General features: G+C 37.8%; 1 protein-coding gene across 2 annotated transcripts in view; it reads right to left on the bottom strand.

Annotated features, from left to right (window-relative positions):
* LOC117419782 (FERM domain-containing protein 4A) overlaps positions 1 to 25,952 on the bottom strand; it is a 179,964-nt gene that overhangs the window by 123,806 nt on the left and 30,206 nt on the right. The window contains exon 1 of one of the 2 annotated variants that reach the window (XM_034032889.3): positions 18,089 to 18,218. The exons of the other annotated variant lie outside the window; for it this stretch is intronic. Within the exon in view, the coding sequence (XP_033888780.3) occupies positions 18,089 to 18,121 (33 nt within the window). The 5' untranslated portion in view covers positions 18,122 to 18,218. Of the gene's footprint in view, positions 1 to 18,088; positions 18,219 to 25,952 lie in introns of those variants that run through there. 2 annotated transcript variants of the gene reach the window in all.

Below are 25,952 nucleotides of genomic sequence, written 5' to 3'. Positions count from 1 at the left end.
GCTCAATTGGCCGAGCGCTGCCCGGGGGGAGGGAGGGTTAGGTCGGCCAGGGCGTCATCGGCTCACCGCGCACCAGCGACCCCTGTAGCGACCCCTGTAGTGTGGGCTTGCCTGTAAGCTGCCCGAGAGCTGCGTTGTCCTCCGACGCTGTAGCTCTTGGGTGGCTGCATGGTGAGTCCGCAGTGTGAAAAAAAGCGGTCGGCTGACGGCACACGCTTCGAAGGACAGCGTGTGTTCGTCTTCGCCCTCCCGAGTAGGCGCAGGGGTGGTAGCGGTGAGCTGAGCATAATAAAATAATTGGCGATTCCAAATTGGGAGAAAATAATAAAAATAATTGGCCACGACTAAATTTATAAAAAAAAAAATAATTATAAAAAAAAAACCACAGTTTTTTGTGTAATTACAGAACACAAAATAGTATTAATTGGACAATTAGACTACATTACAAAAAACAACTCCTCTAAGGTTTTATAAAAAATATTCAAAAATAGCAGTGGATTTACAATAAGTACTCATCATTTTACTAATAAGTATGGTCTCTTTAAAAACATACTACTGTACCTCTATCGGGCATGCTTTGATCTTGTCGAGATGTTGTAATCAACTGGGTTTAATGGAAGCAGATTTAAAATACAGATGCACAAGTTAACTGCAGTAGTGCAGGATTATTATTATTTTAGTTTTTACAGCAATCTATTTACGAAAATACCTAATACCATCTTTTTTGCCATTTTATTTGTTATATATTAAGAGACTGTTAGATGAGATAAAGGGGCATCACCTATATATTATGCAGTGTTTCAGGACCAGGCTGCTGTTAAATTGTTAACGGTGATCTTTGACCACTGGGTTTTATAATTCTTTTTAATAGTCACATGTCCAGTTCTGTACCTTATTTTCAGTAACAGCATGGTTTGAAGATAGTTTAAATGGCTGTATCTTTGAGGATGCACTCATTTTCTAGAGGATGGAGGAGGGGTAAATCTTTGTGGGTATATAGTCAAGGTCAAAAACGCTGCACTTTGACAAGAGGCACGGTACTTCGTAGACATGAAACCTCACAGCGATGAAGGGCAAGAGCATTATATTCTGTTTGAATCTAAGCTCTTTACAGACAGTTTATTGTTGAAGAGTACAATCCACTAGAAGCACTGAGGACACAAAAAAAACATTTCTGCTCCGAAGAACTGCCAGATCAAAATGGCTTTCAGTAATCTTGACTTAAATATAAACTCTGCATCCGCAGATAAAGGCAGAGATGAAAAGGTCACAGATCCTCACAGTGCCACCACGTCCCCAGTTCCTGTCATTACTCTGCATCGCAAACACGCACCGACACGTTCATATGGAGCACAGCTGATTGTCGGCGGTCCCTTTCCATTTGATCAATCCTATGTGCAGCAAGCTGGGGTTCTTTGATGTCTGGCATAAATCATCCACGCTAATATGGGAATTCATAAATCCTTCTAATTATCTTACAGTTGAACTGGTTGGATTATTAGATATTTATGAATAAATTACACATTAGAATGCAACACATAACATATTCTCTAATGTGACAGCTGTAGAAAAAACACTAACATAATTAATTAATTAATTGATTACATGTCTTTGTCCCCTTTTTTTCTGGTTCCTAGCCCACCCTTTCATACTCCAAGCTTACACACATATATAGTCAAGAAAAACCTGATATGGACAACAATAACCAAGTAATCTTTTGGTCAACTCTATATTTAAAAAACAGAACAAAAACGTATCCAGTGCACTGATTATTTGCAGGAAGCATTGCAATTTGTAAATATTCCTAGCTAACACTCACAAGCAAGCACATTCAGAACATTTCCAGAGACCCACATTCTAAAAACACTCTTATTACAATACACTTTAAAGAGATTACCACAGGTAAGGATTACTTTTTTCTGGCTGTTCGATTTGCAGCCATGCTTATCAAGTAAGAGCGCACTCTGCTGGTAACAGGGACATATTTGTGTTCCTTAAATCACTTCTGAAACTGTAATGCATAAAATAGTCACACATTTCATTTATCATCTTCCAGATTTTAATATAAACTTCACGTCACATTTTAAGGGGAATTAAATTGTGTGCTTCCTTAATGTCTAGCTTCCTGGCGGCTTGACAAAATGAATGTAAATTAGTAGCAGTTAATGATATTGATAGATAATTTACAGGTTTTGCAATGTAATTAGTGTAGACAATTGCCTTTAAAATCACTGCTAAACTCTGAATATATGTTTTACATCATTCAATATGTAAAGGATTACTGTAAATCCCTTGTCGTATGTCAAAGATTTTCTGTACATGCTGACTAAAGATAAGCAGTACGTATTTAACTAGTAAATGTCCTGCAGATATTACCGGTATTGAGATAGATAGATTTGTCTCCTTCACGTGCGATGACACTGATAACATTCAGGCAATCCTCACTGTTTTCTTCATGTAGCCACGGTTTTAATCATTTGCAGTTGAGTAAGCAGTCTGGTGTTTTCTGGTCTGGCTTGCACATAAATTGTAGCATAATGAGGTTGGCTTGTACCTTCTAAACTATGATCCTAATTGTATTGTCTTGTAAAAGGCAGATAAAATAGTCTCCCTCTGAATTTTAATGAAGGTTGGGTTTTTATGTTATTACAGTACAGTATTTGTTTTACTGTTTTAAATATAGTACCAAAAATGCATCATTTATTCCTATACCCATATCCTATCCACAAGTATCACAGTGAAGAAACAAAGATTTACTTGGGAAATTTGAACAGGCCAGATGTATTTGGACTGCATTAAGAAAACAAAGTTATCTTGCTCTCAAGTCTGACAGGAGGCCCCAAATGGTTTGAACCAAGGTCCTTTACATAAAATTGCCTATTAATGTGTCAACTTTATTTCCTCATATTACACCATAAAGTGTCCACAGCCTACAGTTTAACAAACCTTCTCTTCCTTAGATGTCTGACATATGTTCTTAAGGGCCATCCTTGTTTCAGCGTTCACTAAAAAGATGGCAGTACAGTGCCCCCTTACACAATACTGGGACATTATTTGAGTTCAGGCACATACTGTACATGAGATTTGTTGAACACCAAGCCACCTATATAGTTACAAATGGATCAAACGATGACAGATGCATTTGAAAGGGTACCAGCTGCTCATAAAAAAAATTACAATGAATGAGTGATTGTTTTATATGCTGTACATGCACAGTCTGAGGCTCACAGAGGTTTTTTCAGGGATAAAGTCATGAAGTAACTAGGAATGTTTGTGACTCAATCCAAGCTTGTTTGCATTCCATGATGACTCTGCTGCTAAAGCATGTCTCTAGTAAGAAACAACATGAACAGGAATAGGAAGTGTAACCTTTGATCAAAGGCTTCTTTTTCACCCCCACACGATTTGAATCCCATTTGTGTGATCCTCAGACATCAGTATTAGTCCCACCAGCCCCTGGGGAGTGAACACTGCTCTGTGGTGAGGGTGATAGTGAGGCAAAGAGACAGCGCTTTTAAGAAAGGGCCTGGAAAATTGTATGGAACAGAGCTCAAATCCTAGCTTTTCAAAGCTTGCCCATTCCTAATTACAGTTAAAGAGTAAATAAGTTCAAATGCCATTTAAATAAATATATTTTTGTAATGTTCTTTTGTGTATAGTGGCTATCTCCATGGCTATACAGTAGTTACAGACCATTTACCCCAGTGTTTTACAGAACCCAAAAGGTCTGTTAGACTAGTGAACACTGCCAACTGCTTTGAGGATTGACAACGCAGGGTAATAAAATAGAGAACATTATGAAACACAGGGATTCAATTTTATGCATCAATGCCCACACATTAAAGATTATTTATAGTAGCCATGGAGAAAGTATTATATTATATTATATTATATTATATTATATTATTATATTATATTATATGTACTGATTTAATCAATGAACTTAGCTCAGAACTACTGTACTTATACAGAGATACACTGAAATTATTAAAACCAAACGTTTGAGCTGCATGCGTTTTACAAAGGTAATCTTAACCCTAGCAAATCAATGTCTTTATAATTTTCAATGTGTTCACATTCTTTATTCAATAACAATGTGAGTGCGAGAAACCACAATAGGCACAATTATAAGTGTATTCTAATGGGTTCATCTTACATTCCACCTACTGCTGTCTTACCCATCTACTGGCATTCGGGGTCCATTTTTAATGTTTCACATTTTTCACATTTTCACATTTTTATTATGATTGCATACTTTCCCTCAACATGTTTCAAATTCAGATTCATCACACCTCTTCTGCACATACTATAAATATCATGCATAAATATTCTTTGAAGCCTAGAGGTCCCTGTTTTAATTAAACTAGGCTATGTTAGTCTATAGTTCATACAGGCACAGACAAAAGCCATTATTCATTACAGAAAAGAAAAACATTTTATTTTGGTTATAAGACTAACAACCATATTTAAAATATGCTGTACAATTTACAGAAAGTCAGGATGTTTCCATAAATAGATGTTCTGTGCCACTGTGAAAGCCAACCAACACAGTTATGTAACCATAACAACAGACACCCACAATTCTAAGCTGCTTTGACATACAAAGATGATAGTAAACAAACCATTAAAATGTGTTCTGTTTCAAATCACAAGATACCCCCTCCTTTATTTAACTTTTATACTCGCTCAGTGGGTGTAACAATAATAATTATGTACAATTGCACAGGGGGTTATTAAATGGCTGCATTGTTTGAAGTTGCACTAATTACAGGAGGCCACTGTCATGGTTCCAGCTTGTGTTAAAAATAATAATTTAATTTCCAGAATGATTTTCTTATTGTTAATAACTAACCCTAATATTATTCCCTTTAGATACAATGAGCATTAGCAAAGGAACCCTTGTGGCAGACTTGATAAGGTTATCAACTGGCTAACAGAAATGTAAAAGCTTAGCCATGGGTAGCTACAAATGCTTTGTTTATTAGGAGAAACTCTCTTTTTAAACATCCATTCCATGTGTTGTGTCTACTCATAAATGGCATTATGACTCATAAGCTATCATACATCATTAACTGCTAATAATAAGCAAAATAGTACATAAAGGGAGATCTTTGTTGGGGCCTAATGCAATGGTAAACAAGTCCCTGGGGCTGGATTTAATGTGCTGTAGTTCCAGTGCTATAAATGTGCCCCATTTATTTCCAAAGGGAAACAAACTTTTAATATAATGTTACAAATAATAATAACAATATCAGAATGCTAATTCAAGGGCTCAGACTTGTACGTTGTTCTTTACCAGTTTTGTAATATCAATGAAGGCTTTTACCTTATCATAACTGCTATAATATATATAATGCTGCAAACCAATATACAGTGGTCAACTATTAGAGTGCCATGGTACCATATAAATACCAGGTCCAATATGTTGCTGTATCAACATTTGTTCAAAGTCAATTTTTTGCTATTTAAGAGAACTTAACCAGTTTAAGTATGACAAGTGCCTAGCAATAGTATAGAAAACAATAGCATACAGATTTATTAAAATAAATCACCACATTTAACTACTGACACGCCATAGCATTTCTTCAGACAAGAAACATTAGATTTTCAATATAGACTCCATTAGAAAAGAAAAATCTGGTATTGTGTTAAGAAATATTAAAAACACAAGTAAGTGTTTACAGTTCTGTGTGTTGAACGTGTCATTTATTGTCACATCTACAAATTCTACAAAGTGCAAATGTCTACTGAAAACTATATACTCCTTCCTTAGCACTACATCTGCCCTGTTTAGGCTAAGCATTCTCTGATCACCTCAGGCACAATCACAACTAATCAGAGCATGCAGTTTCACTGCTGTCTCAGCATAAAATTGACATTTTCCATAAAGGCTGTCATGTGTGCACATTCTAAATTACAATACCTACACTGATGAGTGAACAGAGCTTTAGAGGCAGAAGTAATATAGAGAAATGTATCAATTGCTTTAATGTGGCATATATAAAGCCCAAACAGAGGTTATTATATCTAGGGTTATTATATGACACATGTGGTTTATTGTACTATATTTAGTTATAATATCAGGATACTGTTCCTTGTAATCTCATTCATTTAATCAAAATAGACAAGAACAAGAACAGTCAATAATCAATATAATTTTAAAAGAGATTTTCAGCCAACAATATGATTATTCTAAAATGCCCAAACTACTGGGACTGTATTGTGAATAGCAACAGTTTTCAGTGACATATTAGCATAAAGTACATTTACAAGGTCCAGCCTGCCCCATTTTCAACCTGCCCCCCCATTGGTGTGCTTTTTGTAATTTTTCAATGAACCCAGGATGATTGTCACACAGTGAAGCATAAACCAGAATTTATGGGCATCTAAAGAAAAGGTTAGGTGGGGTGGCATGTTTAATCAAACTGTCGTCCATCAAACTGATTTTTTTATTGATGAATTGAGTGGAAATTTTAAAGAATATGTGTGAAATTAGGAAAAGGGTTCCTGCATAATGGTCCCAGTTTTTAGATTAAATGATTATTTAGCTCTGGATAATAATGTTGATGTAACCACACAATTTAATGCAATGGTGTCCAACCTAAGACTAAAAGGACCATACCCATGAACAGTGAATTCTAAAAGAGCCATACAAAAACAAATCACTGATAAAAAAAAAGAAAGATCAAACTACACCACCCCTTCAGAATTCTCTACCAAAAATGTATCTATTTGGGGAGATTTTGGCTGAAATGTATAACAGAGTGGAGGCTGTGCATGAACTGGCGATCATTTACTGCCCGCTCCTTTTCCACTGTACAGAAGAGCTGGGCTTGTTTGCATGAGCAGTTGTAGAACTTGTCTCAGTTGCTGGGGTCAGCACATAACCCTGCTAAAACTAAACTTTCATTTAAGGCTTCGTCCAGTGTAAAAAGGAGAAAAAAAAACAGTAACTGTGAAGTAAATCTTGAATACAAAAAATATCTACTTGATGTCTTCTCATTATAGCAAACTGGTATTAAATGTATGCAGCAGAGGATATGGGATAGGGGTAGGTTGGGGTTCATAGTTGGTTCAGGATTAATATATAGGTTAGGTTAGGCTGTAAACTGGAAATAAATGTCTTTCTCATACAACTAAAGTAAGCACTTTGAACTGGTCTAGTCAGATGCTTGTGAGTATGATGACAGGATGTCAACACTTTTGCGCTTTAAGTGCTAAATTTGATGAGATTAAGGAAGCAGTAAAGGGGAAAATGGAAAAAATAAAGTTCTAATTATAAAATGAGCACTAATAATAGGGGTACTCAATTGGTTATTTCACAGATGTGTTAACACCCTAATCTCAATTTAAAACTGTTTGCGCACGCTATCTGAAATTAATTCGCTTTTGCGTGTCTAATTTTTGCTATAATAATCTCAAAGCGCGAGAGTTCAATTATACTATTCACTACTGGTAACAGAACCATGCATTTGCATGATAATATTTTTTTGGGTAAAAATACTAATTTAAAAATAACACAATTTAAGCAGAACTGATACAAATTCTCTTATCACGTATTGAGAACATAAAACTGTCAAGGAAATTACATGAATTGATCAAGCAGGAATTCATGGGAGTGTTGCCATGACAAAATAAAACGTTTACCCTCAGAACTATTCTGATAGACTGTTCCTTTTGTCCTGATGTAAGCAAATAAGATGACAATTTTAGACAATTGCTTGCCTTCCAGGTGCTTCACTGAGGTACTGTATGTGAGCAATAATTTATCGCTAAAGTTGTAAACATTATGCATGCAGGTTATGCATATAGAGTACTTCAAAAGCACATACAAAGATTAAACACAGTTCTTTACATTCTATGTGTGAACGGTTATTCTCCCTTGCTAATTTCTTGTGCTTGTTTTAGTCTATATATTGACATATACATGCAGTCCAACATAAATGTAAGTGAACTAAATTGTCTTCAAAAATGGAGCTAGGGGTCTTCCTACAAGTCTTTCTGTTTTTGTATGATATCTATGCTAGGTTGCTGCAGCAATCTCTAAATATGTTTTCTGCAATTGGCTAAGGTGTGCCTGACAAACAAGTTAGTCACCCTGCAGCATTTAACTACAGCTGATCATTATTCATATATTCTGCTGCTGGGTCTACAGGAAACTTCCCTGTAAACAATTGTATTTAATGTGCTGTCATTACTGTGCATAATATGGAATCCTGTGCTGTTTGCATTACAGGGAACCAGAAAACATGGGTAATTTTAATAAAAGGAGAAAAATCAAATTAAGATAATGAGACCTGGGCAATTGACCTTAAAGAGCAAGTAGCAGGGTTCTGAAAAATATAGCGTTATACATCCTCATGTTTTCCTACAACTGTTAATGTAACTAAATAACGTACCTGTAATTTTTCTTTTCATTGTTAACATCCTGACAAGTTTTTACACGTATAACTTTAAAATCTGTTTCAAAGCTCTTTTCAAAGTGTCTGCTCTAGTGCACTGGGGTTTGAGATCTGTCCTCTAAATCACTGCAGGAAGAGTGATTTAAAAAAACAGAAAGCAAAAAGAAAAATTACAGGTACATTGTAGCAACACATGGAGATGTGTAACGCTATATTTTTTCAGAACTCCGTAACTTATTCTTTTAACAAATCATTCAAATCATTGAAGAAGGAGACTTTGAGAAAACACATATTTCTAGTACTGTGTGTGAGTCTTTAGTGTGCTTTTGTCTTTAAAACTAAAATAACAGGCTTGCTCCTAATATTTCAATTGTGGTGGTATTCGGATCTGCCACTGTTTAGTTTCTTTGAATAGACCCCAATGCCATCTAATATGACTTTCAACAGTTTGGTCGAGTTGTATATAAGATAACACAGTCCTGGTGGTTTAAAGCCAAAATGAAAGCTCTGCCATGGACAACTGCAGATTATTTAAATAACTCAAATGTTTTGTGTCCCCTTTTAATTCAACACAGACAGTTCATATTTAGTCAGTGCCACGGTAACCATACTCAGCATGCCTTTGTAAGCCCAAGTGAGTAATTGTGATGTGGGTCGAACCCAAGTCCCAATATTTACCTGAACTCAAGCCTGAACAATAATATCTATCTAAAGCATTTCCCCATGAAGAATTCTGCATATGAGCTCATTTGACAGACGTTTTACTTAAAACTACTGTCAATTCTGAGTTATCACATTGATTGTTCTGAAATGTATGTAAGTCAAACAGTATCAGCCTTCAAATAATAGTATTACAACACTTGTATGTATATTGTTTCAGTTATACAAGCCCTTTATCTATTTTTCAAATGTGTAATGGTTACAATATTAAACATAATATACCCTTCCCCAGGGTTAATGATCACAATATGGCTGTTCAGTCAACCTTGACAGTGTAAATTAGTTCTTTCATATTAATGCAGTTAGGCTATATCACATAATAATTGCTCCTATACTGTAGTACCATTCTCACAATTTAATTTCCCAATGTAAGAATATACAGCACTTTTCAATTACGAAAAAATTATTGAAATTCTTACTTAGTTAAATGTTTATTTTGCGAATGAGATCTAAGAAGAAAATGCCCCCAAACTGCATATCAGCTTATGCAATGGTATTGATTTTCTATAAAACAGATCAAACATGGTCACAATCAATATATGCACTAACACTAATAATGTGTCCTAATTTTACAGGGGTAAATATAATATCAATCAATTATCCACTTTTCTCTTGACTGCTCATAGTCTGAATTTCTAAAACCAACTGACCCTGTGTGTGTACATGAATACTAAAATAAAGCATTATCTGTGTTTATGATAAGAAAGACAGCAGTAAACATTGTACTATTACAGATTCCTGGATGTTTCCTAGAGCCAGCACTTTTTTTAATATATAAAAAGACATTTCATTACTTACAAAAACATTTCTATACCATTTATTAGACATTCTGTGCTCTAGGCTTTAATGAAAAAAGTATATTTGAAGTAATAATTAACATTTCTTATCAAGGGGTACCATAAACCGAAGGAATATTACATTGCTTGCCTCAATCTGTTGGTGTGCTCACTGCGATATCTTGGCTGTGAAGAATGTGAGCTTTACATCACAGTACATGCTGTTTTGTTTTACGTTTATTGTGTCAGGTCAATGGGTTCAATCACTTTTGAGAGAAGCCTTTTACTCATGTTAGCTGACAAAATCACTGTCTGTGCTTCTTTCCGGATCGCTTCAATGCACCTACAGTCTTTAATAACTGCTGGCCTCCTACCAGATCCATAGACAATCACAAGAGGCTGCTGCTTCGTCAGCCCTTGCAAGTCTCTATTAAACATCCTAAACAGAGAAAAGCTGTCTGATGCTGTAGTGGATGGGTTCATTTTAATATTTAAATACATATATATAGTAATAAACGTCAGTACAGCTTTTACACACCAAGTAACAGGAAAATATCAGTCTTAACTGCTTCATCACAGTAACACCATAGGGATGCCGAGTTAAAGGGTGGTGGTATTAACATCTGCTTCTATTTAGATCATTAAAATTGACCCACAAAGGTGTTAAATGTCAACTATTGCAGACTTAAATGTGAGTATCCTTGATTGATGTATTAGAAATAGCAATAAAATGCCTGTCAAAGAACACAGCTATGTTGGAAGGTTGCTTTTAAAGAAAACTGTTTCAACTACTTACTACTACTTAAAAAAAAAAAAAAAAGAACAATCGAGGAAATACTTTTTTTTCCCTGCTATTCATATGTAGGCCTAATATGTCATTGGCTCACAGTTGTAAAACTAATCTGAAACTTTTAGATTACATGCAGCTCAACCTGTGGAGACTCACATAAGCAGTGCCATGCGTCTGACATTTCGACTTGCACAACAAGGAATTCCGTTGGATCAGAGGGGATTTTATTTGCTTTGATTCACATGTTGTTGGACAAAACCTCCCAGCTCGCCGACCCTCAGCACAGCTGTGGAACTCTCTTCTGTATTTGTTTTACTTTTTTTTTATATATATACAAAAAGCGTTTTTAATAGCAGTTGATGTACTTATATTGCAATAGGTGTATTGCACTATGAAATGACCAGGTATGGAACCTTGTACATAACTGCATATAATGCTAGAGTTAGATATTGGATCGGATTTCGGCACATCAAAAAACACAGCTTAAAGCAAGTAGATATGGTAGAATGACAGGATTTTCACAGGATTTGTTTCAAAGGCAAAATTCTTCTTGTAGTTCTATGCAGCTATATATCATACAAAACATTTAGAAATGAGTTATTTTCCCTTTTAAATTAGCCATTGGCTGTTCTATTTATTTAAATGAAAATGTTTTGCTCAATTAAAATTCACACTAACCCATTCTTTTCCTTTTATAAGCCTTTTTCTTATCAGCAGCTGCTTAAACTTCTTGAGGTTATAGGCATGAACCAATTTTAAAATGTATTCCAACAGAACTGATTAAAATGGATACTAATTAACATATGGTTACAGTAATAAAAAACTTGCACTGGAAATCAGGTTAGGGAAAGAAGGCTTCATTTTCATCATGTTTTTTTCTGATTAATAAATCCAATATGCTTATAATTCAATTACCTTGTCAATAAATATCCACCCAGACATTCTGGAATATAATTTGCTTTAACAGCAGCAGATTCTGTCTGTGAAAAAAATATTTACTGTAATGATAACCCTGCATTAATTTAATCTTTAGTACCTTATATAAGAATGCTAACCCTGTTAACTATTGCATTCCTTTGCTTTTTGGTAGTCGCATTAATATTTACGAGTCAATTATGCAAATCGCAAGGTAAAAGTGTATTAAGCACCCATGATTTAATCCATGTAAGTCTATTACATAGTATAATGTAATAGCCTTTTTTGTATCATTTATAATAACACATATTCTAATCTAACAGTATATTCCTAACACACCTTAGGCAATACTATAAATATATAACAATAATGCCTCAGTTATAGTATTTGATTAAATGGCAGACAGTTCAGATAATATAAAAGAAATGCATTTCACTGAGCATTGATCTATTGGTTGTCTTCATTATATTCGTATTTCATTGTATTAACTCAATTGTATTTATAGCCAGATCTATTGTCCTTCAACCTGGTGGCTTGGGCAATAAACACTTATGGTATTTCAACGCCCTCTAAGCACCTCACAATTTTCCCCCTATTTTCACCTGTTCCAAAGTGTGGGGGTAAGTCTACTCATCCGCATAACCATTGATCTTTGTTAAACAAGCCATTATTAATGAAACAATGAGAATCTGCATGTTTTGGCTCAAAGTATAACTTTTTTTTAAACTATACACATATTTGAAAATTACATCTTGTATGCATATGGACCAGATAGTTATTAATTAATGTATTTATACAGAAGATTTACCCATTGAGCCAAGGCCTCATTTACAAAGGGGTCCTCTTAGACAATAAAACAATTACAAATACAAGCAACACAATAAATACTTATGTGGTTCAAACTTGAGGCAGATAGGCTAGCTCCTGCTTCAAGTAATCTTTAATTAACTACATTTGGTAACTCTGTAAGGTGGTGTTTGAATTAGCTGAGTTGGTGTGTGTGATTAGTACCAGGTGAGTGGTTTAATTGAATAGAAGTTGTTTTGCTATCTGATTGGTTTCCACGCAGTTGTTTTTTTAATATATATTAAGCAGCCTATTTTAGCGCCAGCCAGACGCGCCAGCCAACAGAAGAGCCTCAACAAAAGAGCCGGGAGTCTAGCTGTGGGAGTCCAGCGAGGGGAGGCCTGCGCTGAGACGCTGTTCGACTAGATCCGAACCTACCAGCGCTCTGGAAGAAGCCATCTACTAGTCAGGTCTGTATCCTCCACCCCACTGCTCCTACTGTGCCTTTTGTCTTGCTTGTCCTGCTATGACTGTCTCTCACATCCCTGTTCTGTCCTCCCGTCCTTGTCCTCTGCCCTCCCTCCGCTGTTGCTCCTCCAACCCCTCTAACCTCATTTCTCTGCCTCTCCCCCCCTCCCGCACACTCTCTGGTGCACTCTGGAACTGTCACTCTTCTGCTAACAAAGCTGATTTCATCTCTGCCTTTGCCTCCCACCTCTCGCTCGATTTCCTTGCTCTCACTGAAACCTGGCTGTCCCCTGATAACACTGTTACTCCTGCTGCCCTGTCCTCTCTCTACGTCCTGTCCCATACCCCGCGTCTCACCGGACGGGGAGGTGGGACGGGTCTTCTCCTCTCTCCCTCCTTACTCTTTTCTGTCCCCTCTGATCTCACCTCCCTCTCTGTCACTACCTTTGAATTTCATGCAGTCCAACTAACCTCTCCCTGTCAACTCCTGCTCATTGTTTTGTACCGCCCCCCTGGGCCTCTCACTCACTTTCTGGATGAACTCGACTATCTACTCTCCTCCCTCCCCTCTCTGTCTACCCCGACTGTCCTGTTGGGTGACTTCAACATCCATCTCTCCAACCCCAGCCACTCTGCTGGATTCCTCCCTCTCCTTCACTCCTTCGACTTCTGTCTCTCTCCGTCTCCTCCTACCCACAAAGCTGGCCGTCAACTGGACCTCACCTTCTCCAGGGCCTGCTGCCCCTCCAACCTCTCTGTCACCCCCCTGGACCTCTCTGATCACTATTTCATCTCTTTTTCTCTGTCTCTCCCCCCTCTCCCTGCTCCTCCTACCCCCACTGTCACCTCTCGCCGTAACCTCCGCTCTCTCTCCCCCTCTGTCCTTGCCTCCACTGCTCTCTCTCACCTCCCTCCTATCGACTCCTTTTCACAACTCTCCGTAGACTCTGCTACCTCCACCCTCTTCTCCTCACTCACCTCCTCCCTCGACTCCCTCTGTCCCCTCACCTCCCGACCCGCTCGCCCCTCCCCTCCCCATCCCTGGCTCTCCTCTGTGCTCCGCTCGGCAAGAATCACACTGCGATCTGCTGAAAAGAAATGGAAGAGAACCAAACTCCCTGCTGCCCTAGACCTTTACCGCACTCTTCTCTCCTCCTTCTCCTCTACTCTCTCCTCTGCTAAATGTGCTTATTTCCAATCTGTAATCCAAGCCTCCACTAACAACCCACGTAAACTATTCTCTACCTTCTCCTCCCTCCTAAACCCTCCCCCCCCTCCTCCTCCCTCCTCTATCTCCCCTGACGACTTTGCCTCCTTCTTCTCTTCTAAAATCTCAGATATCCGCAAACTCTTTAACACCTCTCCCTCCCCCGCACCCCCTCCTGCTCCAACCCCTACACCCACTACATCCCCTACTAACTCGCCCTCCCTCTCCACCTTCTTGCCCCTCTCAGACTCTGACCTCTCCTCCCTGCTCCAGGGTCACAAACCCACCACGTGTGCCTTGGACCCCCTCCCCACTCACCTCTTTCAAGCTGCTGCTCCTGCTCTACTCCCCTTCATCTCCTCCCTCCTCAACACCTCTCTACTTTCTGGCATCTTCCCCTCTGCCTTCAAAAAAGCCTCGATCACTCCCCTCCTCAAAAAACCTACCCTCGACCCCACCTCCCTCCAGAGCTACCGTCCTGTCTCCCTCCTACCCTTCCTCTCCAAAACCCTCGAGCGGACTGTACACCGCCAGCTCTCTGCTTTCCTGTCCAACCACTCTCTGCTTGACCCTCTCCAATCTGGCTTCCGCTCTGCTCACTCCACTGAAACCGCCCTTCTGTCTGTCACCAACTCACTTAAGTGTGCCCGAGCTGCCTCTCTCTCCTCTGTCCTAATTCTCCTCGACCTCTCTGCTGCCTTTGACACTGTTGATCACTCTATTCTACTATCATCTCTTGCTGACCTGGGGATCTCTGGCACTGCTCTGGCCTGGTTCTCCTCCTACCTCTCCAACCGCACTTACCAGGTAACCTGGTGTGGAGCAACCTCCACACCTCACCCTCTCTTGACTGGAGTCCCCCAAGGGTCAGTCTTGGGTCCTCTCCTGTTCTCTCTCTACACCCGCTCCCTGGGCCCCCTCATCGCATCCTATGGTTTCTCATACCATTTCTATGCTGATGATGCTCAGATTTTCCTCTCCTTCCCCACCTCTGACTCCACCATCTCCTCCCGTATCTCTACCTGTCTGTCTGCTATTTCCTCCTGGATGCACTCGCATCACCTCAAACTCAACCTCTCTAAATCTGACCTCCTTTTCTTTCCCTCCTCCTCCCCCTCCCCTGATCTCTCTATCTCTGTTCCTCTGGAATCTACCACACTCTCTCCCTCTTCCTCAGCTAAAAACCTTGGAGTCACCCTGGACCCCTGCCTCTCTTATTCCCAGCACATCTCCACTCTGGCACGCACTTGCAGATTCTTCCTGAGCAACATCCGAAGAATCCGACCCTTCCTCACCAACTATGCTACCCAGCTCCTGGTCCAGGCCCTGGTACTCTCCCGCCTAGACTACTGCAACTCCCTCCTGGCTGGCCTCCCTGCGTCCGCCACCCGTCCGCTCCAGCTCATCCAGAACTCTGCTGCTCGCCTGGTGTTCTCTCTACCTCGCTTCGCCCACGCTACTCCACTACTCCGCTCGCTCCACTGGCTCCCGATCACCGCTCGCATCCAGTTCAAGACTCTTGTACTAGCCTACAGATGCCTTGATCAGACTGCACCCAGCTACCTCCAGACCCTCATCTCTCCCTACACCCCCACTCGACCTCTCCGCTCCGCCTGCACTAGAAGACTGGCTCTACCTCCGCTACGCTCCCCTGCCTCCCGAGCCCGCTCCTTCTCCACCCTTGCTCCGCAGTGGTGGAACGACCTTCCTACAGATGTCAGGACTGCCCAGTCCCTGACCACATTCCGGCGCCTCCTTAAGACTCACCTCTTCAAACAGCACCTGTAGAACTCCTCTGTTGTATCCTGGGACACTATCACCCTTCATTTAAATATGCTTTATTTTGCTCTTATCTGCCCCCTATTTTACTGCATTTAATCCTGTACCTCAGAATATTGTAATCTCCCAAGTGTTTAATCTGTAGTATTTTGTACTTAATCATATCCTGATGTAACTATCACTACTTAATCATATCCTGATGTAACTTTCACTATTATCTGCTGTATTATTGAATTGTGGTTTGTCACACTTGAGAATTATTGTATTTCTTGTTCTTATTGTATGACTTATATTGTAACACTTGAATGTATTTGTATTTGCTTGCGATTGTAAGTCGCCCTGGATAAGGGCGTCTGCTAAGAAATAAATAATAAATAATAATAATAATAAACTTAGTCATCACAAATAAGACACAGCTATATGTTAACATGGACTAAAGGAAAAACAATGGCAAGAGGCTCTAAGCAATTCCCAAATACGATCTTTATAGCCAGAAAAGGAGAGATTGTCAAATTCCATCTTCATGCTATAAGTAAAAGAGTTCAACATTCAGATGCTCTTCTTCACATGTTTGTTAAACACTAGCTGTGGGTAATGGATCAGTGCATAACCTGGTAAAACCAATTACTGGCATAAGATTAGTTCGCTTTAAAAACAGCATCACTTCAGGCTCAATTCCATACTGTATCAGTGAAACCATGTGCGAGAATGTCATGAGGTCATCAAATAAACATTAACCTTAAATGCTGCAGCTAATGTAATAAATCCAGCCCCCTCTGCTTATAGACCACAAAAGGGCATACACAACAGCCTTACCCTTCAAACAGTTATTAGTCTGGTTTAGACTTTGAAAACTTTAAGCCATAGGTTCATAATGCTAATGGGAATGATATTAAAGGGGACACGCCTCTATAGTAAATACTTGCAGCTACGATTCAATTACAAGCCCCAACGGCTTAAACCTTGTTACACTATTTACAAATGTAAACCTTGTCCACTATTTACAAATGTAAACCTTGTTCACTATTTACAAATGTAAACCTTGTTCACTATTTACAAATGTAAACCTTGTTCACTATTTACAAATGTAAGCCTTGTTCACTCTTTACGAATTTAAGCCCCTGGGATTATAAACCAGCAGTCTTACTGTATTGTGCTAATGGCAAGCATATATAAGAAAATAGAGAAGCCTATAATATGAAAACTTAGAATTAGAGTATATGTTACTATACTAGCAAATGGCATAAATTAGGAATACAAAACACCCAATAATAATAATAATAATAATAATAATAATAATAATAATAATATTCTAAAATATATTAGATGTATAGCGCATTATTGAAAAAAATGCATAATTAGAAAATCAAGCACTACTGGCCTAGACTGCACTGCTTGTAAAGGATTACGATATCAGCAAGTCTCCTGAGAAAAATTAACCATGCAGTTACAAAGCCTGGCAAAGGACGTCACTGAATACTGCAACGCACCCAGAACATTAATCATCCTAAAATCCACAAATGGCAAATTGGCAAGAGATTCTTGAAACTAACATGGCAACATTAAAATCCCATTTTATCAGGCCACCAAAGCGTACGTTGCCACAGAAACACATTTATTGCATGTTTTAGATGTTTTACTTATTTCAACTCTCTTTTAATCTGTACAAACATTTAAGTGGATAATATATCCCTTTTATATAAATAAAGCTCATTGTATAATTTGAAATTCATTTTGTTCTAAATTTAAGGTTTAAGTCCATCACCTGTCAAAATGTCACATCTTACATATTGAAAAGCAAAAAACAAAAGAAAAAACCTATATTTGAAAAATGTAATATGTACTTTTGAATACAGTGCAATCATACACACTTTAGGATCCAAGGCTCCTTTGAGGCAATGTGTTATTTATAAACCCATATTTAATTGTTTATTTAATATAAAAAAAGAAAACTAAACCAGATAGCCCTGCTGGCACGGGTACAAATACTGTAAACACAGGCAGCCATAAACAAGTCATGTCTTGAGGCTCCCAATGCCAAAAAAGAGAAATAAACAACCTTTCCCACTAACTCTTCAAGTCATTCTATCAAAAACTGGGTGCCTCCTTGTGCTTTAAAGGGCTGTTTCTGGGCAAACAAAAGCTCATTGAGACTCCCCATTCACATTCAAGTATGCTTGAATCACCCCATTCTTTCAAAAGCACCAAGCAAAACCAAAAGAGCAAGAATTTCTTTTTAACCTACCTTCATTCTCATTGGAGAAAGAAGTCCTTCCATTTTGGCTTCTTTTTCATGCCAAACCTTAATATCCTTTATGTGTCTCTTCAATATTCAAGCATCCCCACATGATTAGAACCAAGCCACAGTAAAAAAAAAAAACAGAAAACAAAGCACAAAAAACCACTTCATTTACATGTACTGTACACACACACAACCTGCTTAACTTGAATCCTGTGTGCAGCTATAGATAACTCCTGGTGGAGCCTTCTTCTGTGTCTCTCTCTGCATATTCTGCCCCCAGCTATGTTTGTTCCCTGTTCAGTGACAAACGATCCTAGTCTTTACGCAGCTCATTCAACAGCAATGGAGGGAAAGTGTTCTCTCGTCCAAGCCCTGTGATCAGGTCACAAAGGATGCACTAGAAGGTGATTACCAGGCACAAATATTTTCCAGAACATGGAGACTTTTGCTCTAAACAACCGCATATGACTCAGTGTCCCCAACCTGGTATTATCTCTTCACACCCAAGCTTTACAATGCTGTTGATTTTTTTTTATTTTTCTCTTGTTACAGTATAATCTATTAACCCATTCCTGAAATAATAAATCAAAAACAAAAAACAAACCTGCAGAAAGTAAAGGAATAGCACTTCCTTCATAACAGTAATTTACAGAATATTTAATTGGCTGAAAATCATTCAGATCCCTTTAACACTGTCATCTACAGTACTGTAAAGTCCAAGTGTAAGCTTAGGCAAAATCCTCTTACATCTCATCCCAGTCAACAAAGGAAAATAAATGTTTAAAGCAACAGAAAAACATGGCTGAATACTTAATACACAACATATACAGGTATAAATAGCAGATCATTTCTGCCGTTTTATTTCTGTAGCATAAATCAGGTACATTATAAGATAAAATATTCTACGATACTATGCAGATTTTTGAGAACAGCTGTCACAGAATGCAAAGATATTCCAAGGAGACTTCACTGTAGCTTTTCCCCTGAGTGTTTTCTTTTTTTTTTTTTTTTAAACCAGGTCCTGTTTTGAGAAATTTCCAAAATGTCAGAGGTACTTTTCCTCACACAGTCTACCTACCAATAACAAACACATGCTGTAGGTTTAGGCTCCCCCGTAACATAATTTATTCTATAGAGGCAAGGCTGTATAAAGGTATAAAAAGCTTTGTGGATTTTAGTTATTCTTAGAAGGATGCCTAGCAATGTGATTCAGGCTTCCTTTAATATTTTCTTCCACTTGCTGGAGATGGCCTCTCTAGTACAATCCACTATGGAAATCATGATGCTGTCAAGATCCAAACCATATTATATCGGCACTACATGTCCCCTTGCTTCACCTTATTAATTTCAGTCTTCTCTCACCCCCATAGCACTTAGAATTTAGGCAGCAATTTTGTTCTGAAGATGTCCACTGGGGGAAACCCCATGCTAGCATTTGGAACCATACATTTTAAAACAAATACACAGCTGTCTGGATTTGAAACACAACCACTTATTGAATTGAGGGAAAAAATGGCAGAATAAATGACGGCAGTGTTATTGCCGAGCAGTGAAAGAAACATTAGCATGGCAGTTGAGACTGTGCCATGTTCCCTCATTCCTTCCATTCCTAACTTGTCTTCTGCATTCCAATAACTGAACTCTCACACAAAACCTAAAATGCAGCACATCAACTACAACTATAAATTGGTGCCATGTATCGGTGTATATTATTATTCATACTAGCTGATGTTAGTACGACATCAAATAATGTGATGTTAACTTGCTTGTAATTACATTTGAACAGTACAGCCTTTTGTGTTTTTATTATGTTGATGAACAAACAATATGATTTACTGCGTGTGGGTGTAACACTGTGTGTACAGAGTAGGTCACGTACAAGCTGAATTTTAATTTTATAAGTGGCGTAAAGTTATATAACTGCAATACAAATATATATATACTGTATATCTATATCTATATATATCTATATATATATATATATATATATATATATATATATATATATATATAGAGAGAGAGAGAGAGATATATATAAAGCAGTCCTCTTTGTGAACAGAACTCTGTCTCATAGACTATGTTATTTCTATACTCGTTATTTTCTTGTAAAGGTATACAGCATGTATTCAAGGGAATTTTAAAGAAAACCATTTAGCTATGACATAACCATTATTGTATGAAGAAAATATAAAACTGACTTTCTGTTCATTTTTTCGGCAATAAAATGAATTGCCTTTTTTATACTTTTGGGGTACATATAGAATGCTGAATTTCACTTTCCAATGTCCCCATCAGTTCAGGAAACATAGAGACAAAGATTACATTTCACATATAAATACAGATGAACTGAAGTGGTTGCATTTGGATGTTTGACTGCTATATTTACTTAAATACATTTTAGTGTTGATTTATTCTAATATACCATACAATTTCTCTTTTGATTATAATGTAATTTGATGGGGTATGAGGTTTCTTTACTGTACTAATGTGCAATATTATACATTTTGAGCTTGAATATTTGTTCAAACATGACAACACCGACGTTCGTTCCACCACTAATGTGTTTATGAGATATTTTCAGCTCTAAGAGCGCGACTGTGTTTTTTCACAGAGGAACTAACCTCATGCTGTGGTGAGGCTGTAAAGCTGCTTCTGGGAATTCAGTCAGGGCGCCAGGGTCAACACCCGTGCTATAGTCTGACAAGTGCCATGGGAGCTTTAATGTCCAGAAAGGGTCTGTCATGTGAATGAGATTGGAAAATAAAGGTCCCATCTGCTTTCAGTTTGTTAAAGACACCATGGTGTGCGTTAAAGAACTGTAGAGTACATGTTTTTCACTTATTTTATAACAAACAGAAGATCAATGGTATTTTACTGCTGGGGGTGACACTGCTCTGTGGTAACACTTTATCTTTGCATCATTTCTGTTTTCCCCCCAAAATTGGTGGAATGGAAAGAAACTAGAACACATTGCTGGCATGTTCAAGGAAAAAATATCCAGCCTCAAAATGCAACAATCAGCCCCCAGGATAATGACGTCTCAAAGGAGCAGTAATCAGTTAAGATCAGGTCTATCGTATAAAGACAGGAATGAATCCTTGTGAAAGTACCAGCAATGACTTATATCCACCATTCTTCTAATTAGGACAACAAGATCAGCTGCAGAACACAGCGTCCACATGACCATCAAAACCAGCAGCTACACAAAAGGCAGCATCAGACTGTTGCTATGGTAACATCAGTACAAAGTGCATAGCAACATCCATTTGAACTAATCAGTCTCCTTAGTAACACTGCCGACAACACAGGTTTTAAAACTTGTAGTTTTTTCCCCCCCCTTCCCAGATGTTTTGTTTAATTAAAATCCTTAATATCTCTCTGGTTTTCATATGTATGAATGCTTTAGCATATTTCCCCAAGGAGCAAGTATAAGTATAGCATATATAACCACGTATTTAATTGTGTAATGTACCTATACTTTTCAGGATCAAGTACAGATTGTAGTTGATTAATGGATTGCATTTAACAACATAGAAGTTGTTCAGTTTAATATTTTTTTAGGACCAGTAGCAAGCTCTACTCACTAAAAGCACACCTTGGCATTTGTTTTTGAGTATGTCTAGGCTATTGGTAGTTGCTATAGGTTGATATAGATTGGTAGGGTGCTATTGTAGTTCAGGGGGGCTGTTCACCTCCAGAAAGCTTTTTTCATGCAGTATGTTTTACAGTACTATTTATTGTTAGATTCCCTTTGCTTGGAGCAACACCTACTGGAATGGGTAGGGCTAGGACAGAAACAGAATTGCTTCTACATTCTGAATTGGCAAAGTACAGAGGCAAAAAGTGCAAAGTGATATTATACTCTCTGGATGTTTAGTAGATCAGCCCGAGTTGTTAATGTTAAGTTTACAACCCAGTTCATATACAGATATGCTACAGCACAAACATATAATCAGTTTCATGCTGGACTACACAAACATCAGAATCGAACAAAAATGCAAAGGGATCAATAAGCATTGGCACCTCACTCAGGAATTCCAACATTCTAACACACTAACACATTCACAGACAGCCATGTGCACTCATATCAATAACTGGATGGAAACAGGCAGAGACACAATATTGGTCTGTGAGCATCATTGATTAATGGTAAGAGAATTCCTAAATGCTGTTTTTTTTAGGGTAGCTATAGTTTTAAGATTAGCAGATGTTAAACACACAATTGAATTAGCTGGAAGTGTTTGCAAAGAAGTCATTCAACATGAGCCGGTGATAAAGTGTGTTTTTGACAGTGGTACAAGCAGTACAAATGCATTTGTGTCAGCAGAGCAAAAACATCTGTAATTAGAAAAAAAAACACCTATTCCAAAATCACAAACAGTGAAAACAAAAAAAATTGGTTTACCACATGTAGAGCATTTTGTTAACTAGCAGTGCAGCAATACTTTTGTTCCAAATGACTTACATCTGCATTTTATGGATGCTGCGTATTTCAGTGCCACACATCTCTTGGATAAAGCACCAAAGAAGTAGTAATTCTGCTTGCATGCACATCGTGTAATACAGTATAAAGGCCTTGTACACACAATACAAAACACCATAACAAACTATCTAAAATACAAGAACCCAAATGCAGTATACTTCACACATAGTACCATATATAATACATTAGCCTTATATAAAACTACATTTCTCTCAAAACTTGTAAAAGGGTGCAGGGTATAGTCTGAAAATTGCAGTACACAGGATTCAATGTGCTCATTCACAGCTAAAGCAAACACAGGCTTAAGTTCTGGAGAAGAAAAATACTGGAACAATAATGAACCTTGAGAACGAATAATTGATATGTTTTCTTGCATGTTATCATAAGTCATGTTGTCACTGAGCAAGTGAGGGTTAAAGAAAATAGAATTTGAAAGGGAGCCTTTTTCAACCTTGATAGACAATAATTCCTGTGTTCTCCTCTAACAAACCTTGGATCTTAAATTGTAAAGCTGCATATTTTGTGTTTTATTTCTGGATAATAGAGGCCTTGGCAGAGTCTCTGAAAACCTGCACATGCTGCTCTACAGCATTTACAGAAAACCGAGCGCTGGGAAATGTGATGAAGGAGCGGCAGAAATCGAAGAGAGCAGAGAGATTCTGCAGCGTCAGGTAACCCAGTCGTTTGACCAATCAAATTTATCGAACAGGAAGAACTGCAGAATAATTGACTTGCCCCACAAGAGAATGCAAGGCAGCGGTTGACAGGATCCACATAGTGTATTTTGGACAACTTTGGAAAATAGTTTCAATCTTTTGACAAAATGATTGGAAACTTAAAGAATGCAAAACACTCACTAAATATATGGCATTTTTTAAAATGTTGTAATGTCTTATCCCTAAACTGCACTTAATTGAACAACCTGCATGATTGTCAATTAACACACAGGTACATGGAAGGGTACATTAAACTTTTTTTTTAAATATCAAAAAATATGTGTGTACCTCTGATTCCCAGGACCTTTATAAGCATATGTAAATGATAAATAATATAGACTCTAAAACATACAGTATAGCACTAAATCTGTATTATGTATATAACCTTGTTTTAATTTTTTTTTTTGGCTATAAACATTCCATCTTGGTAAACACTATTTTCCTGCTTCAAAATCTATGTTTTTTTTTAAAGATATCCCATGTTTAGTGGTTGCAGAACTGTATGTATCTGTACTTTGTGTCGTATCTGCTCTTTTTTTTTTAAAGACAACTTAAATGCCCCTCTAAATTGTTATAAAACAGGCATGTAAAAATGTGTTTATGAATACAGTACAACACAGTCAATCCTTCCTCTTGGGGTTAATAACAATGCACTGAAGTTATCAATCGCGTGTCTGATAAGCTGACAGCTTCTGAAACATTCAGCAATGCAACAATTATACCATATGGTTTGATTTGTAATTCTTCTCTACAGTTGCTGAAATGTCCTTACTTAGGCCTATTTATTGTGGTTCTGGAGAAAGTATTGCAGTATGCCTTGTCTCAAATTCATTACGGATTCTATTAAGTAGCCTTCACTGTTCATTGTTACCCTGTCTGTGCACTGAATGATTATTCTCAGGTACTCAGGGAAATTATTATCAGCTACCTACAGTAGGCATCTTGAAGCTTTATAAACGTTGCCAACACTTAGAACTTGCCTGCAGGCACACTTGTGCCTGACCATAAGAATGAAACTCAATTAATCATCCAAATGGTTTTCAAAGGGCTACCCACAGAAAGTTAAGTGAGCTTGCAGGATCCCCTTAACACAATTTAGAGTTATATTTTATTTTAAATCATTTCATACATCATTCACTCAGTGAAATGTAGGCATTTTAAATGTTAGAAAGAATTGTTAGTGGTAAAGGTAAAATATGCTTGATACTAATGGTTTTTGCCAGACAGACAGTAACGGAGAAAAAAATGAACATTCCTGTACTGTGCAGTATTATAACATAGGAAAGCTTACAAACAAGAGGATCATTCGGCCCATCTTACTCGTTTGGTTGTTAGTAGCTTATTGATCCCAGAATCTCATCAAGCAGCTTCTTGAAGGATCCCAGAGTGTCAGCTTCAGCAACATTACTGGGAAGTTGGTTCCAGACCCTCACAATTCTCTGTGTAAAAAAGTGCCTCCTATTTTCTGTTCTGAATGCCCCTTTATCTAATCTCCATTTGTGACCCCTGGTCCTTGTTTGTTTTTTCTGGTCGAAAAAGTCCCTTGGGTCGACAATACCTTTTAGAATTTTGAATGCTTGAATCAGATCGCTGCATTGTCTTCTTTGTTCAAGACTGAATAGATTCAATTCTTTTAGCCTGTCTGCATACGACATGTCTTTTAAACCCGGGATAATTCTGGTCACTCTTCTTTGCACTTTTTCTAGAGCAGCAATATCCTTTTTGTAGCAAGGTAACCAGAACTGAACACAATATTCTAGATGAGGTCTTACTTATGCATTGTAAAGTTTTAACATTACTTCCCTTGATTTAAATTCAACACTTTTCATCATATATCTGAGCATTTTGTTGGCCTTCTTTATAGCTTCCCCACATTGTCTAGATGAAGACATTTCTGAGTCAGCATAAACTCCTAGATCTTTTTCATAGATTCCTTCTTCAATTTCAGTATCTCCCATATGGTATTTATAATGCACATTTTTATTGCCTGCGTGCAATACCTTACACTTTTCTGTATTAAATGTCATTTGCCATGTGTCTGCCCAGTTCTGAATGCTGTCTAGATCTTTTTTTAATTACCTTTGCTGCTGCAACAGTGTTTGCCACTCATCCTATTTTTGTGTCGTTCACAAATTTAACAAGTTTGCTATACCAGAATCTAAGTCATTAATATAGATTAGGAATAGCAGAGGACCTAATACTGATCCCTGTGGTACTCCACTGGTTACCTCGCTCCATTATGAGGTTTCTCCTCTAATCAGTACTTTCTGTTTTCTACATGTTAACCACTCCCTAATCCATATGCATGCATTTCCTTTAATCTACTATGTTCAGTTTGAGAATTAATCTTTTATCTCCGTGAGCACAGATGTTTCAGTTTATTGGAAAACAAAGCAGCATCAATAACAGTTACATCACCTCATCTGATCTGACGTGACAGCTATCAATGATGAGCAGTGAAACTCTTTTTGAGAAGAGGATTGACCCTAACAATTAATTGCTGTCACTTTATTTCAACTTCTGCAACTTTTTTTGCATTTTCTCCATTTCATATTTTCCATATAATAATGCATGCATTGAATGTATGTAAGGTTTTTGAATGTACAGTAGGTAGAGGGTTTGCAGGTGAACAATTTCACTCCTAATCAGTATAGACCGACACAGTGAA

This window comes from Acipenser ruthenus, chromosome 14, assembly GCF_902713425.1.
Source record: "Acipenser ruthenus chromosome 14, fAciRut3.2 maternal haplotype, whole genome shotgun sequence".
Classification (NCBI taxonomy): Eukaryota; Metazoa; Chordata; class Actinopteri; order Acipenseriformes; family Acipenseridae; genus Acipenser; species Acipenser ruthenus.
This window is presented reverse-complemented; position numbering and strand designations above follow the sequence as displayed.